Source organism: Nerophis lumbriciformis, linkage group LG36 (assembly GCF_033978685.3).
Source record: "Nerophis lumbriciformis linkage group LG36, RoL_Nlum_v2.1, whole genome shotgun sequence".
Classification (NCBI taxonomy): domain Eukaryota; kingdom Metazoa; phylum Chordata; class Actinopteri; order Syngnathiformes; family Syngnathidae; genus Nerophis; species Nerophis lumbriciformis.
In genome coordinates, this window is record NC_084583.2 from 14,800,001 (window position 1) to 14,815,000 (window position 15,000).

Genomic DNA, 15,000 nt, shown 5'->3' on the forward strand with positions numbered 1-15,000 from the left:
CCAAAATTGATAACGTGAAAATTCCTCATTATTAGGTTGATCATTGCAGTCCAGCAGACCGGGAATGACTTCAAATTAGCACACAAACCCCAACACACACACACTTGCATTACCGTGGCAGCAGAAAATGGTGGCTGCCAGTAACAGTTGGTGCCATCACTAGTGCTGGCCGACGGCCACAAGGCATTAAATCCCCCCCCGCCACAGTAGGACACAAGTAGAGCTGTTTATCTGACTTCCTCTGAGCATGCCGTCAATGCCTGCCTTCCCTCAATCTGGACTTAACCCACTGATGGGGTCCACACACGCTGGTGCCTTCGTTCTGCACGTACCGACCCGCCACAGTGCTCCACAAAACCCACCCAGCTTCACAAATACAGTATATAAACCACATATTCAACAATAAGCCATCAAATCCTCCTTGTGTTGACTCTATAAACCCAGTTTGTATGTAGTTTTTTTTCTCAATCAAATGAGTTAAAAAGGAGGTTTCTGTCTTCAGCCTAAATTATAAGCACTTAACAGTTGCAGCCCATGACATAACTGCGTTTAGCATTACTATCATTTTTATTATCATTGGCAGCAGACGTGTTGACTTTCCTAAAGTCAGGTTAGAGGCTAATTGAACTACTACAAACCTTGGACAAAAATTAGGGCATCAGCTGACTTGGAGAATGTTCATTTAGTTGTTTGATTTTGTACAAAAAAAAACAAAAACAGTCATTTCAAATGGCATCTTTCTTGCTTTAAGAAACACTACAATAAATGAAAGAAAATAAATTGTGGTACTCAGTAAAAGCTTAATTCCTAGATCAATTACAGTTCGATCAAAACATTCTGGAATGAACCTGTAAATGTTCATTAACAAAGCTAACACCTGCATCAGATTGAATCGGATGATTAGTCTGCAGTTAAAAAGGGGTGTTCACACCTTTGAGAGCTGTTGCACCAGGTGGATTGACATGAATCATGGCTTCCACACAAGAGATGTCGACTGAAACAAAGGAGAGGATTTTCAAACTCCTTTAAGAAGGTAAATCGACACGCAAAGTTGCAAAAGATGTCAAATGTTCACAGTCAGATCTATGTCTGAAATATGGACTATTTACAAATAACATGGGAAGGTTGTAAAAGGCAAAGAAAACATCAAAGCGTCAAGTCAGAAAACTTGAATCAATATGTCTTGAAAACAGAAAATGCACAGCAAAACCAAAGAAGGAATGCACATATATATATATATATACATATTGTATATTGTAAATCCAATATTGTCATGTACTTTTAAATTCCATTCCGTTTTTTAAGGCGGTCTGTCATAACGTTTTTAGCATTCAATCAGACATTATTGTGAGTTTTTGTATTAGTGTTCCAAAAAATAGACATACCGGTCACCAGACACATTTTTTTCTCTGAATTTGGTCCCCGAGTCAAAAATGATTGCCCAGACCTGCTTTAGAACAAATTTGATTTTGGTCTACAGGACTGTCTCAGAAAATTAGAATATTGTGATAAAGTCCTTTAATTTCTGTAATGCAACTAAAAACATGAACATGTCATACATTCTGGATTCATTACACATCAACTGAAATATTGCAAGCCTTTTATTATTGTAATATTGCTGATTATGGCATACAGCTTAAGAAAACTCAAAAATCCCATTTCAAAAAATTAGAATATTTCCTCAGACCAAGAAAAAAAAACAGATTTATAACAGCAAAACAAAATCAAACAAATGTCAATTAATGCACTCAGTACTTGGTTGGGAATCCTTTTGCACGGATTACTGCATCAATGTGGCGTGGCATGGAGGCAATCAGCCTGTGGCATTGCTGAGGTGTTATGGATGCCCAGGATGCTTCAATAGCGTCCCTTTAACTCATTTGCATTATTGGGTCTGGTGTCTTTCAGCTTCTTCTTCACAATACCCCACAAATTCTCGATGGGGTTCAGGTCATGGGAGTTGGCAGGCCAATCGAGGACAGTAATGCCATGGTCAGTACACCAGTTACTGGTGGTTTTGGCACTGTGGGCAGGTGCCAGACCATGCTGGAAAATGAAATCATCATCTCCATAGAGCTTTTCAACAGATACAAAATAAAAAGTCTCTTTGCAGGTCAAAAATATCCCAGAAGAGCAACAATTTTCAATATGACACACAATAACCGATCTTGTTGCTTTAGCTTGTGTCAGGTTTGTCTAAAAAGAGTGATTGAGTCCAGCTTGTCCTTGATGACTCACCAATACCTGCCGTGACCTGCGTGTCTCCTGTAGCGACCGAGCCTGTTAGACATGAAGCCTTCAAGCCACACATGGTCTTGTTACCTTGGCGACAAGAGGTCTAACAATCAACGTCACTCTTACATGGAGTGAACAACAACGTGTGCTCACATTAGTCACAAGTCTGGGTGCTGGGCTCTAAATAACTCCAATCTGGATCCCAGAAAAGAGTTTCTGGCAAAGACAAGTGGATAAGTGGAGGTATTCCAGTGGGAAGAACACCCCTGCAATTCTATTTGACCAGATGTTGGTGTCTTTGGCCACACCCTAACTGGTCGTTTAGCAACCTTTGACCAGCTGATGTAGTGAAAGCGGACATTAGAGTAGTGAAGTGAAGTGAATTATATGAGTGACTCAAAGCGCTTTTACATAGCGAAGCCCAATATCTAAGTTACATTTAAACCAGTGTGGGTGACACTGGGAGCAGGTGGGTTAAGTGTCTTGCCCAAGGACACAACGGCAGTGACTATGATGGCGGAAGCGGGGATCGAACCTGGAACCCTCAAGTTGCTGGCATGGCCACTCTACCAACCGAGCTATACCGCCCAAACACTTGGGGAAACAATGCAAGAACATTGAAAGGCTACATTTAAACCTTCCCCTAAAAGAGATGCTCTTAATCTAAGGCAGGGGTCAGCAACCCGCGGCTCTCGAGCCGCATGCGGCTCTTTCGTACCGCCCTAGTGGCTCCCTGGAGCATTTTTAAAAAAGGATTAGAAATGGAAAAAGATGGGGGGGAAATATTTTTTTTGTTTAGTATGTTTTTTGTTTGAGGACAAACATGACACAAACCTTCCCAATTGTTAGAAAGCCCACTGTTTAATGTGTTTGTGCGTATGCTTCACTGATGACAGTATTTGGTGGACATCGTTTTGTCCTACTAATTTCGGCGGTTCTTGAACTCACCATAGTGTGGACTGTGACGCAACAGTTTGTTTACATGTAAAATCTTCCACTCCTTCTTTGTCTCATTTTGTCCACCAAAAGTTTTGTACTGTGCGTGAATGCACAAAGGTGCGCTTTGTTGATGTTATTGACTTGTTGGGAGTGCTAATCAGGCATATTTGGTCAGTGCGTGACTGCAAGCTAATCAATGCTAACATGCTATTTAGGCTAGCTGTATGTACATATTGCATCATTATGCTTCATGTGTAGGTATATTTGAGCTTATTTATTATCCTTTACTTTTATCCTCTTTGTATACCGTATTTTCCGGAGTATAAGTCGCTTCGGTGTATAAGTCGCACCGGCCGAAAATGCATAATAAAGAAGGAAAAAATATATATATAAGCATTTTTGGGGGAAATGTATTTGATAAAACTCAACAGCAAGAATAGACATTTGAAAGGCAATTTAAAATAAATAAAGAATAGTGAACAACAGGCTGAATAAGTGTACGTTATATGAGGCATAAATAACCAACTGGTATGTTAACGTAACATATTATGGTAAGAGTCATTCAAATAACTATAACATATAGAACATGCTATATGTTTACCAAACAATCTGTCACTCCTAATCGCTAAATCCCATGAAATCTTATACGTCTAGTCTCTTACGTGAATGAGATAAATAATATTATTTGATATTTTACGCTAATGTATTAATCATTTCACACATAAGTCGCTCTTGAGTATAAGTCGCACCCCCGGCCAAACTATGAAAAAAACTGCGACTTATAGTCCGAAAAATACGGTATAAATTATATTTGCATGTCTCATGACACATTATGCCGACAATGACTCTTTTAACCTACCCTGAGATGGGTAGGTTGTGAGTTCAAACCCCGGCCGAGTCATACCAAAGACTATAAAAATGGGAGCCATTACCTCCCTGCTTGGCACTCAGCATCAAGGGTTTGAATTGGGGGTTAAATCACCAAAAATGATTCTCGGGCGCGGCCACCGCTGCTGCCCAGTGCTCCCCTCACCTCCCAGGGGGTGGTCAAGGGTGATGGGTCAAATGCAGAGAATAATTTCGCCACACCTAGTGTGTGTGTGTGACAATCATTGGTACTTTAACTTTAACTATCTGTATGTAATATTGGGTCCATTTCAGATAGTTGTTTGTGTGCCATGTTGTTCCAGACCACAGCAAACATTACCTAGCTTGCCAAAGATTGTAATAAAATCTATTAAAAGAGGACATCCTTTGGCCATTAAAAGACAGTCATTTCCAGGAGTTATCTCACCTTTTGAGTAGCCTCTGATTTACTAATGGTTTTTAATGTTGTAAAAATGTGTAGAATAAATATTACATTTCAACATTTCTGTCAACGAAGATTTGCTTCAGCCTGCGACACATAGTCATTTTTAGGGATGTCCGATAATGGCTTTTTTGCCGATATCCGATATTGTCCAACTCTTAATTACCGATACCGATATCAACCGATACCGATATATACAGTCATGGAATTAACACATTATTATGCCTAATTTGGACAACCAGGTATGGTGAAGATAAGGTCCTTTTTAAAAAAATTTATAAGATAAATAAATTAAAAACATTTTCTTGAATAAAAAAGAAAGTAAAACAATATAAAAACAGTTACATAGAAACTAGTAATTAATGAAAATGAGTAAAATTAACTGTTAAAGGTTAGTACTATTCAGAGGTGGGACCAAGTCATTGTTTTGCAAGTCACAAGTAAGTCTCAAGTCTTTGCCCTCAAGTCCGAGTCAAGTCCCGAGTCAAGACAGGCAAGCCCCGAGTCAAGTCCAAAGTCAAGACTGGAAAGTCTCAAGTCAAGTCCTAAATCCTGCATTTTGAGTTTCGAGTCCTTTCAAGTCCTTTTAACCACAGACTAATATATTAACACAGATTATGTATGCTTTTCAAACGCTGTATTTATTTATTAAAACAAGTGCATTTTAAATTGCAGGAAAGAAAATTGTGCTGACATTGCACTTTATAATAGCACTATTAACCAGTCATTTTAAACATTAACTCATTCCTTTACAGAACAAACACATTGAAAAATAAAGTGCAAATGTACTTATTTGTACAAAAGTGTTAACATTGAAAAAACATGACATATACGTGAACATAACAAAAAAGTTGTACTTTTTATATGTCAGGGCCCTATGCTGCATTGCATTTGCAAAAGACCAAATTAGCCAAGAGTCTGTCAGTCATTTGTGCACGATGGGGGGCGTAGTATGATGCCACCATGGCTGAAAACTCGCTCCACTGGAGCACTGGAGGCAGGCACTGCCAAGACTCTCATGGCCACTCGGAACAGTGAAGGAAGAGTCTTCATGTTCAATGCCCAGAACAAAAGGGGGAGATAGTTTTTTTTGGGTTGGTGCACTACTTGTAAGTGTATCTTGTGTTTTTTATGTTGATTTAATTAAAAAAAGAAAAAAAAAAGAAAAAATTCTTGTACGGCCCGATACCAATCGATCCACGGACCAGTACCGGGCCGCGGCCCGGTGGTTGGGGACCACTGAGGTAAACAACCAACAGTATGTCAGAAAGCTAGCTAAAACGGTACACATATTCATAATATAGTATACATTTTAACTGACCTTTATTTGACTATTTTTGTCTTTTTTTTAGGTGGCTAAAATACGCGGTGCTGCTGACCGCCGTCTAACGTTACGTGTGATATATTGACTAACGTAACCCTGCTTAAAAAAATCACTGAACAAAAAGTATGAATAAGGTAGTGAACTGCAACAGATTCCCGTGTTTGCAATAACGTTATAACGTTAGCAGTGAGTTTACAGCCTCACTGATTTAACTACACAGCAAATAAAAGTCACGTTACTTAGCCAATAAACGTTATCTTACATTCAAAACTTACCGTTCTTTGTGCAACTTCAAATGCCGGACGAAGTTGGAAGTTCTCTCCATCAGTAATTTTCGAACCGCATGTGTTGCATACTGCAAACCGTTTTGTGTTGACCACCTCGTAATTTTTATACCCAAACAAAATTATTTTAGGTATCATTTTTTGTTCACTGGCGTGTGGTTTGGACATGTCTTCTTCGTTGGTTGTCCTGCAATTTGATTGGATGAATGCTGTGTGATGAAAACAAAGTAGATCTAATTTGATTGGCTGTTGTACTGAGAGCACACCAGCTGACACACGCAACGCTGATAGACAAGTACACAATGAAAAATACGGAGCGCTCCCGAATAACTTTTTCATCTTTGGGTTTTGGGGAAAGTAGCAAGTTATGTCAAGTCATGTCAATTCAAAAGGCTCAAGTCCAAGTGAAGTCACAAGTCATTGATGTTAAAGTCTAAGTCGAGTTGCAAGTCTTTTTACATTTTGTCAAGTCGAGTCTAAAGTCATCAAATTCATGACTCGAGTCTGACTCGAGTCCAAGTCATGTGACTCGAGTCCACACCTCTGGTACTATTAGTGGACCAGCAGCACGCACAATCATGTGTGCTTACGGACTGTATCCCTGCAGACTGTATTGATATATATTGATATATAATGTAGGAACCACAATATTAATAACAGAAAGAAACAACCCTTTTGTGTGAATGAGTGTAAATGGGGGAAAGAGGTTTTTTGGGTTGGTGCACTAATTGTAAGTGTATCTTGTGTTTTTTATGTTGATTTAATTGAAAAAAATAAAAATAAAAAAAATAAACGATACCGATCATTTCCGATATTACATTTTAAAGCATTTATCGACAGGCCGATATTATCGGACATCTCTAGTCATTTTGATAGTAGGCTATTATAGCTAATATAGACACTTACGTCATGTGTTGCCTTCGTTATAAGACTTATATGCGGCTTTTCATTTTTTGCGGGTCCAGACAGATTTGTTTTTTGTACTTTTGGTCCAATATGGCTCTTTCAACGTTTTGGGTTGCCGACACCTGATCCAAGGGAGTGCTTTTCTCTGATTAATCGCTCAAACATCTTGACTATATTAAATTAAAATGGTATTATTTTGTGACTACTCATCAATAAGATGATTAAGAGCAAGTCTCCCACAGCCAGGCTAACAATATTAGCACATGAAATGCCATCAGCAGACACTGGATCGACCCTGAGCGGGGGCAGCGTGGTAATCCTTTAAAGAGGGGTTTCACAACAGTCACATAAAAGCAAAAGTCCCAGGGGACAGGGGAAACGCAGATTATAATCAGAAGCCCCCGAGCAGTGGCGTCAACACATAAAATGCACCAGAGGGAGAGCTATATTAAAGAAAATGTAGACCATGCTTAGAGGCGTGCATGGCAGCAATGTGTTGCTGTGGATTATGGGTAAAATAGTCTCTCTCATTTCACACCAGCGTGACATATTTGGGAGAAGGGAGCAATAACTGGCGATAATTTTACACCTGGAGGGACTACAGAATGGTGATGAAATGACACTATGGCTCAAAGGTTTTTCTACATCCCTGGTGAATTAAGGCATCAGCCAGAGGGGGAGAAACAAACAAACATGGGCCATAAAAAGGTAAATAGCACATTATACTCTATAGCCGTACAGGAGAACTATGATTATGACATGTTCACTGTGAGCACTAATATTGACACCTTATTACACCATATCAACCTGCACAGAAGGAATAGGCTGTATAGACATTAAACCCTATTATCTGCTATTACTCAATGCCAGAGGGAAAGAAAACAAAACATTATTGTATTGAAAAATGGTCTGCTATGATTTGGCCTTATTTGCTCTAATTTCCCTCCTTCCACAGCTCAGTCCTTCCATGTGGTCACTTGTTCATTTGTTGCCTCTCCTCCTGCTGCAAAGCAGCTTAGAGCAGAAAGGAGATTACATATAAATAAATGTATAAACAGAAAACACTGCAAAGCCACAGTCAGCCCTGCCTACTCACACACACACACACAACAGTACGTACTCAAATCTGCGTTAGTATTGGTCTTTACGGTTCACTTGTTCAATGAACTTACTGTACACAGTGCATCCGGAAAGTATTCACAGCGTTTCACTTTTCCCGCATTTTGTTGTACCCCGTATTTTTTTTATTTATACTGCAAATGTATTAAAAACAATTTAAAAAAAATCACAGTTCCATAAGCATTCACAGCCTTTGCTCAATACTTTGTTGATGCACTTTTGGCAGCAATTACAGCCTCAAGCCACAAGCTTGACACACCTATCTTTGGACAGTTTTGCCCATTCCTCTTTGCAGCACCTCTCAAGGTCCATCAGGGTGAATGGGAAGTGTTGGTTTTCATCCAGGATGTGTATGTACATTGCTGCATTTATCTTAGTCTAGTCAAGGAGGTGACCAAGAATCTGATGGTCACTGTCAGAGCTATAGCATTCCTCTGTGGAGAGAGGAGAACCTTCCAGAAGGACAACCATCTCTGCAGCAGTCCACCAATCAGGCCTGTATGGTATAGTGGCCAGATGAAAGCTATTTCTTAGTAAAAAAAAGTTTGCCAAAATGCACCTAAAAGACTCTCGGACCAGGCCAATACCATAGAGCAGAGGTCGGCAACCCGCGGCTCTCTTTAGCGCCGCCCTAGTGGCTCTATGGAGCTTTTCCAAAGATGTATGAAAAATGGAAAAAGATGAGGGCAAATAATTTATTTTTTGTTTTAATATGGTTTCTGTAGGAGGCCAAACATGACACAAACCTCCCTAATTGTTATAAATCCCACTGTTTATGTTAAACATGCTTCACTGATTCGAGTATTTGGCGAGCGACGTTTTGTCCTACTAATTTTGGCGGTCCTTGAACTCACCGTAGTTTGTTTACATGTATAACTTTCTCCGACTTTCTAGGACGTGTTTTATGCCACTTCTTTTTCTGTCTCATTTTGTCCACCAAACGTTTAATGTTGTGCATGAATGCACAAAGGTGAGTTTTGTTGATGTTATTGACTTGTGGGGAGTGCTAATCGGGCATATTTGGTCACTGCATGACTGCAAGCTAATCGATGCTAACATGCTATTTAGGCGAGTTATATGTACATACTGCATCATCATGCCTCGTTTGTAGGTATATTTGAGCTTATTTAGTTTCCTTTAAGTCCTCTTAATTCAATTTATATCTCATGACACACTATCTGTATGTAATATGGCTTTTAATTTTTTTGCGGCTCCAGACAGATTTGTTTTTGTATTTTTGGTCCAATATGGCTCTTTCAACATTTTGGGTTGCCGACCCCTGCTATAGAGTGAAGCATGGTGGTGGCAGCATCATGCTGTGGGGGTGTTTTTCAGCGACAGGGCCCGGGAGACTAGTCAGGATAGAGGGAAAGATGAATGCAGCAATGTACAGAGACATCCTGGATGAAAACCAACGCTTCTTATTGGCCTTGTGGCTCAGTTGGTAGATCGGCCGTGCCAGCAACTCGAGGGTTCCAGGTTCAATTACCGCTTCTACCATCCTTGAGCAAGACACTTTGCCCACCTGCTCCCAGTGCCACCTACACTGGTTTAAATGTAGCTTAAAGATGTAGATAATGGGTTTCACTATGTAAAGCGCTTTGAGTCTCAAGAGAAAAAAGCGCTATAAAAATATAAGAGCTGCTGCAAAGAGGAATGCGTCAAACTGCCCAAAGATACAAGGTGCATCAACAAAGTGCTGTGAATACTTATGTACATGCATAGTTTTAAAACATTTGCTCATTTAAAAAAATTTTTTTTTGACATTGTCATTAAGGGGTATTTTTGGCAGAATTTAAAGGACAAAAACAAATGTATTCAATTTTGGAATAAGGCTGTAACATAATACGTGGAAAAAATGAAGTGCTGGGAATACTTTCCAGATGCACCGTGAACATGCCGTATTTGTAGTTCTGAAATGGACCTTATTAGAGTGATACAAACATAATCAAATGTAAATGTAATCAATTGAAACAAATGTTTACCTCACTTTGTAGTTCATCTGGAGGAGACCAGTGGACGCCATCAACAGAGATATAGGGCGACCCTCAGGGAAGAGGAGAAGTAATGTTGCTACTGTAGCATCCATCCAAGTCTCTTTAGCCTGCCGGGGAAAAACAAGTCATAATTCCTGCTCAGAATTTGTCAAAGTGAGACACCAATGTCATCCAAACATACCTTCAAGGTGGAATTGTGGCCACATCTGGAACACGCTTAATATATAAACAATACTACAACATATGAACTGTTTTTAAATGATTGCATGGTCAAGACTATTTCTTTGTTACTATTTTATGATCGCAAAATATACATATCATGTCAATCAAAAATCAAACAGCAGCCAAATTTTCTATCAGTCACATACACACATAAGGACGTCTTGCTTGCAGATGAACTACAAGAGACGTTTGATGCTGACAAATGTGAAAAATTGTGCACGGATCAGGGGAAAATATCTGAAAAATATAGGTCACAGTGTAAAACGTGCTGAGGACAACATCTTCTATTTAACTTCTACAGACAAGCAGCACAACAATGACTAACTAGTGTAACGTAATGCTGCCTCCTGGTGGTGATGGCGCGAATGACATTACAAGAGCACGGCCAAGTCCTTTCTGCTACAGTACACAATAGAGCATAAAGTCAGTATTTGTTAGAATAATTATGTATATATTATCACACAACTCCTATGCTTAAGGGCCGTTGCTATAGTTATTATCAATTGTGCTGAAATTGTATATTTCTTTGTCTGTGCAAAGCTGGCAATCCAAAAGATTGTAAGCCAGTCTCGTATCAGTGTTTGTTTCCGGAATCGGCCTGCTGACTGCCAAGGCCGAACATCGAGTACCGTGACGCAGACAAAGCAGAGACAGGGCGATATCACGACTGTCAGAACATTTGCATTTTTGTACAATCATATATTGTGTCTAACTGGAGCTGTCGAGATTACCCCCCTTCCCTCAGCGACAGCTTCAGTGACGTAACCAGGGACCTCCCAAATAAATAGAGGAAGCACGTGGGCTGGACTTTTAGAACGTAGTTTAGATCTGTAACTAGAGTACAGCCCAAAAAACATGTCTCCTCAATTGAGCCAAATTTAACTGTCTCTGCATGATTCCTTGCTTCTCGTCTGTTTAATAGATGTCATCAGTGTTTGAACCTGACAGTATTAAGCTCAAAATATACTTCACCTAAATCTGCATGACATTTTCCAGAAGGTTAATAAATATATTTTCTTTATAAGCACTAATACAAAATAATTAATCGGAAGGACGGTCATAGAAAAGTGAGCAGGCATCATTGATGTACTGTCGGATGCATACAGTGGGGCAAAAAAGTATTTAGTCAGCCACCGATTGTGCAAGTTCTCCCACTTAAAATGATGACAGAGGTCTGTAATTTTCATCATAGGTACACTTCAACTGTGAGAGACAGAATGTGAAAAAAAAATCCAGGAATTCACATTGTAGGATTTTTAAATAATTTATTTGTAAATTATGGTGGAAAATAAGTATTTGGTCAATAACAAAAATTCAACTCAATACTTTGTAATATAACCTTTGTTGGCAATAACAGAGGTCAAACGATTACTATAGGTCTTTACCAGGTTTGCACATACAGTAGCTGGTATTTTGGCCCATTCCTCCATGCAGATCTTCTCGAGAGCAGTGATGTTTTGGAGCTGTCGCCGAGCGACACGGACTTTCAACTCCCTCCACAGATTTTCTATGGGGTTGAGGTCTGGAGACTGGCTAGGCCACTCCAGGACTTTCAAATGCTTTTTACGGAGCCACTCCTTCGTTGCCCGGGCGGTGTGTTTGGGATCATTGTCATGCTGGAAGACCCAGCCACGTTTCATCTTCAAAGCTCTCACTGATGGAAGGAGGTTTTGGCCTAAAATCTCACGATACATGGCCCCATTCATTCTTTCCTTAACACGGATCAGTCGTCCTGTTTGAAGTGACCAAATACTTATTTTCCACCATAATTTACCAATAAATTCTTTAAAATTCCTACAATGTGAATTCCTGGATTTTTTTTCACATTATGTCTCTCACAGTTGAAGTGTACCTATGATGAAAATTACAGACCTCTATCATCATTTTAAGTGGGAGAACTTGCACAATCGGTGGCTGACTAAATACTTTTTTGCCCCACTGTAATTGAAGTGAAGCACAAGGAAAACATTAAGACGACTCAATTCTCAGTATAAGAAAATCGCTTGGATGGTGTCAGTCAATATAGCACTTATAGACCAGTGGTTGGGTATTGACAATCAATACTACTAAGTGACCATCAAGACTTCAAGTCGGATTGGGGCCAATGTGTGGTTCCTGTTGCTCTGCCGTGTAGAACAGATCCCCTTGGTGCATCCGGTCATTGTGGACCCTCAGGTCCCCCCTGTGGGCGAACCTCTTTCCGCACTTGGCACAAGCGAAGGGTCTTTTACGCATGTGAACGTCTCGTTGGTGAGCTTTCAGATTGCCGCTGCGGGCAAAGCGCTTGCCGCACTGGATGCAACCGAAGGGCCGCTCGCCGGTGTGCGTGCGAGTGTGGATGGTGAGCTCGGAGGGGGTGAGGAAGCTCTTGTCGCAGAGCTGACAGGGGTGCAGGCGGACCCCCATGTGGCGTAACAGGTGTCTGCGATGATGGGAGGGGTAGGTGAAGCTTTTGGTGCAGTACGGGCAGTTGTACGGTCGCCCGCTTCCTCCGGTGGAAGCTGCGGTGAAGTTGAGTGGGTGTGCTTGTACAGCTTTCAACAACTGGGAATTGGACTGTCTGCTGGAATTAATTGGGTCGATCCTGTCGCCACTACGTCCCCATTGAGAGAGAACCTGTGACTGATCCTGTTGACCCTGATGTGCCGACTTCTGGTTCTCATGGAACACAAAAGGGCCATCCTCTTTGGCGTTGGTATTGGATCGGAGCTTGGTTGTGTCCGTGGTAGTTCTGGCGCCAGCTGGAGAAGAGCAGCTGAAGCTATTTGTCGGCAAGCCATCCAGACCACATGCCTCACTCCGAGTGCCGTCCAAAACCGATGACCAGTCCCTGTGCTGGGCCAGACTAGGGTCAGGTGGTGGAGAGCAACGGAATGGGGGTGAAGCTTGATCCTGTTGTGGTTGGTGGTCTGCCAATGGCCTCTCCTGGTACCAGGGGGACGCTGCAGACACGAGACAACAATCTCTCTAGAACAAGTCTTATCAGCCTGGCAATGAAATTGATACTTACATTCGGCTTTGATGTGTGAGCCAGTCAGGGGATCCGTCTTCCTCTGGTCTCCAATGACAGGACTTCCCTCTGGGACTTCGACCATGAAAGACCCCAAGGGTGGGTGAGGTACATCTCGCAGTGGAGACTTTAAGTATAAAAGCGATGAGAGATGCAACAAAAGTAAATGTACACATTAGACTCAACATTGCAAAAAAAACTTCCTAAAACAAAAATACTGAATACACTTTTGCAAAACATAAGATCTAATGAAGTGGTATGAAAAATTTACCATCTACAAAAGTTACTAGCCAAACATTGGTCATGAACAATTAAAATGTATCCCAATGTCACAGCCTAAACATGTTTATGATCAGGACTTACACTCTTAGTTATAATTGAGCAGGGATAATAATGCAAGCTTTGACATCTACCGTATTTTCCGCACTATAAGGCGCACATAAAAACCTCAATTTTTCTCAAACATACACTGCAAAAAGTCAGTGTTCAAAAACAAGAAGAAAAAAAAATACAAAAATTAGTTGTATTTTATTTGAACTAAGCACAATTATCTGCCAATAGAACAAGAAAATTCGGCTTGTCAAGACTTTCCAAAACAAGTAAAATTAGCTAACCTCAATGAACCCAAAAATACCTTAAAATAAGTATATTCTCACTAATAACAAGTGCACTTTTCTTGGTAGAAAAAAAAAAGAGACCTTTTTGCTCAATATGTTGAAAAATATTCTTAAATTAAGTAAATGCTAGTGCCATTATCTTGACATAATGATATGCGCTCGGCATCATGATTTTTTTTCATGCTTGAAGTAAGAATTATTACTTTAAAAAAGTAGTTTTATACTTGTGAGTGTTGATGACACAGCTTTGCAATACTTGATATTCTAGTTTCAAGCGTGTTTTACTCAATATAGGTCATCAAATCTCAGCAACAAGCTGTAATATCTTACTGTGATCACTTAGGACCAAAACCCTTAAAACAAGTAAAACACTAACATAAAATCTGCTTAGTGAGAAGAATTATGTTATCAGACACAAAATAAGCAAATCTTACTTAAATTTCAGTTTTTGCCGTGTATGTGATATAAATGTTGCACTACATGTTATACCTTGCTGTTATTAAAAGATAAATAAAATACCACATCACAAAATAATAAAACAGCTGTTTATTAATTTTGGGAGTGAACGGAGTTGTCAGAACGCTGGTTTGTAATCTATTAATAAAGTTTGACTGACCTATCTGACTGTTTTGTTGACATTCCCTTTAGCGCAGCTCCATCTAATGGATGCATAACGTAACCCCAGCCTCTACTGCAGCGTCTATTCTATGCGCCTTATAATCCGGTGCGCCTTATAATGTGGTGCGCCTTATATATGAACAGAGTTTTAAAATAGGCCATTCATTGAAGATGCGCCTTATAATCCGGTGCGCCTTATAGTGCGGAAAATACGGTGCATCACTATATTTTTATGCTTTCTTTACATGTTTTCACTGAACAAAGTGGCCCAGAGGTGACACCGCTGACTCAAAACTAAATAGTCACACAAACACAAGACAGATCAAGAGGGGCATCAACCAATTCTGAATTAATTTATGCCTTCCTTGTAACTGCTACCAGTACTCGATCGTCACATGCGGTCTCCCTGTGAGGTATTAA

The 15,000-nt window shown here is 40.1% G+C and overlaps 2 protein-coding genes and 1 long non-coding RNA gene across 4 annotated transcripts in view; 1 reads left to right on the forward strand and 2 right to left on the reverse strand.

Annotated features, from left to right (window-relative positions):
• Positions 1-10,210, reverse strand: part of LOC133576952 (serine/threonine-protein phosphatase 2A 55 kDa regulatory subunit B gamma isoform) — an 87,628-nt gene extending 77,418 nt beyond the window's left edge. For both annotated transcript variants that reach the window (XM_061930392.2, XM_061930388.2), the window contains exons 1-2: positions 10,102-10,210; positions 932-994 (exon numbers count right to left, since the gene is read on the reverse strand). The gene's annotated coding sequence lies outside the window, so the exon portion shown is untranslated. The remainder of the gene's footprint in view (positions 1-931; positions 995-10,101) is intronic.
• Positions 1-10,260, forward strand: part of LOC133576955 (uncharacterized) — a 12,076-nt gene extending 1,816 nt beyond the window's left edge. Inside the window, exon 3 of the long non-coding RNA XR_009811684.2 lies at positions 10,114-10,260. This is a non-coding gene — a long non-coding RNA (uncharacterized lncRNA). The remainder of the gene's footprint in view (positions 1-10,113) is intronic.
• An 868-nt stretch (positions 10,261-11,128) lies between these two features.
• The window catches only part of LOC133576951 (uncharacterized), an 8,402-nt gene continuing 4,530 nt past the window's right edge, over positions 11,129-15,000 (reverse strand). The window contains exons 3-4 of the mRNA XM_061930387.2: positions 13,346-13,472; positions 11,129-13,277 (exon numbers count right to left, since the gene is read on the reverse strand). Of these exons, the coding sequence (XP_061786371.2) occupies positions 12,421-13,277; positions 13,346-13,472 (984 nt within the window). The 3' untranslated portion in view covers positions 11,129-12,420. The remainder of the gene's footprint in view (positions 13,278-13,345; positions 13,473-15,000) is intronic.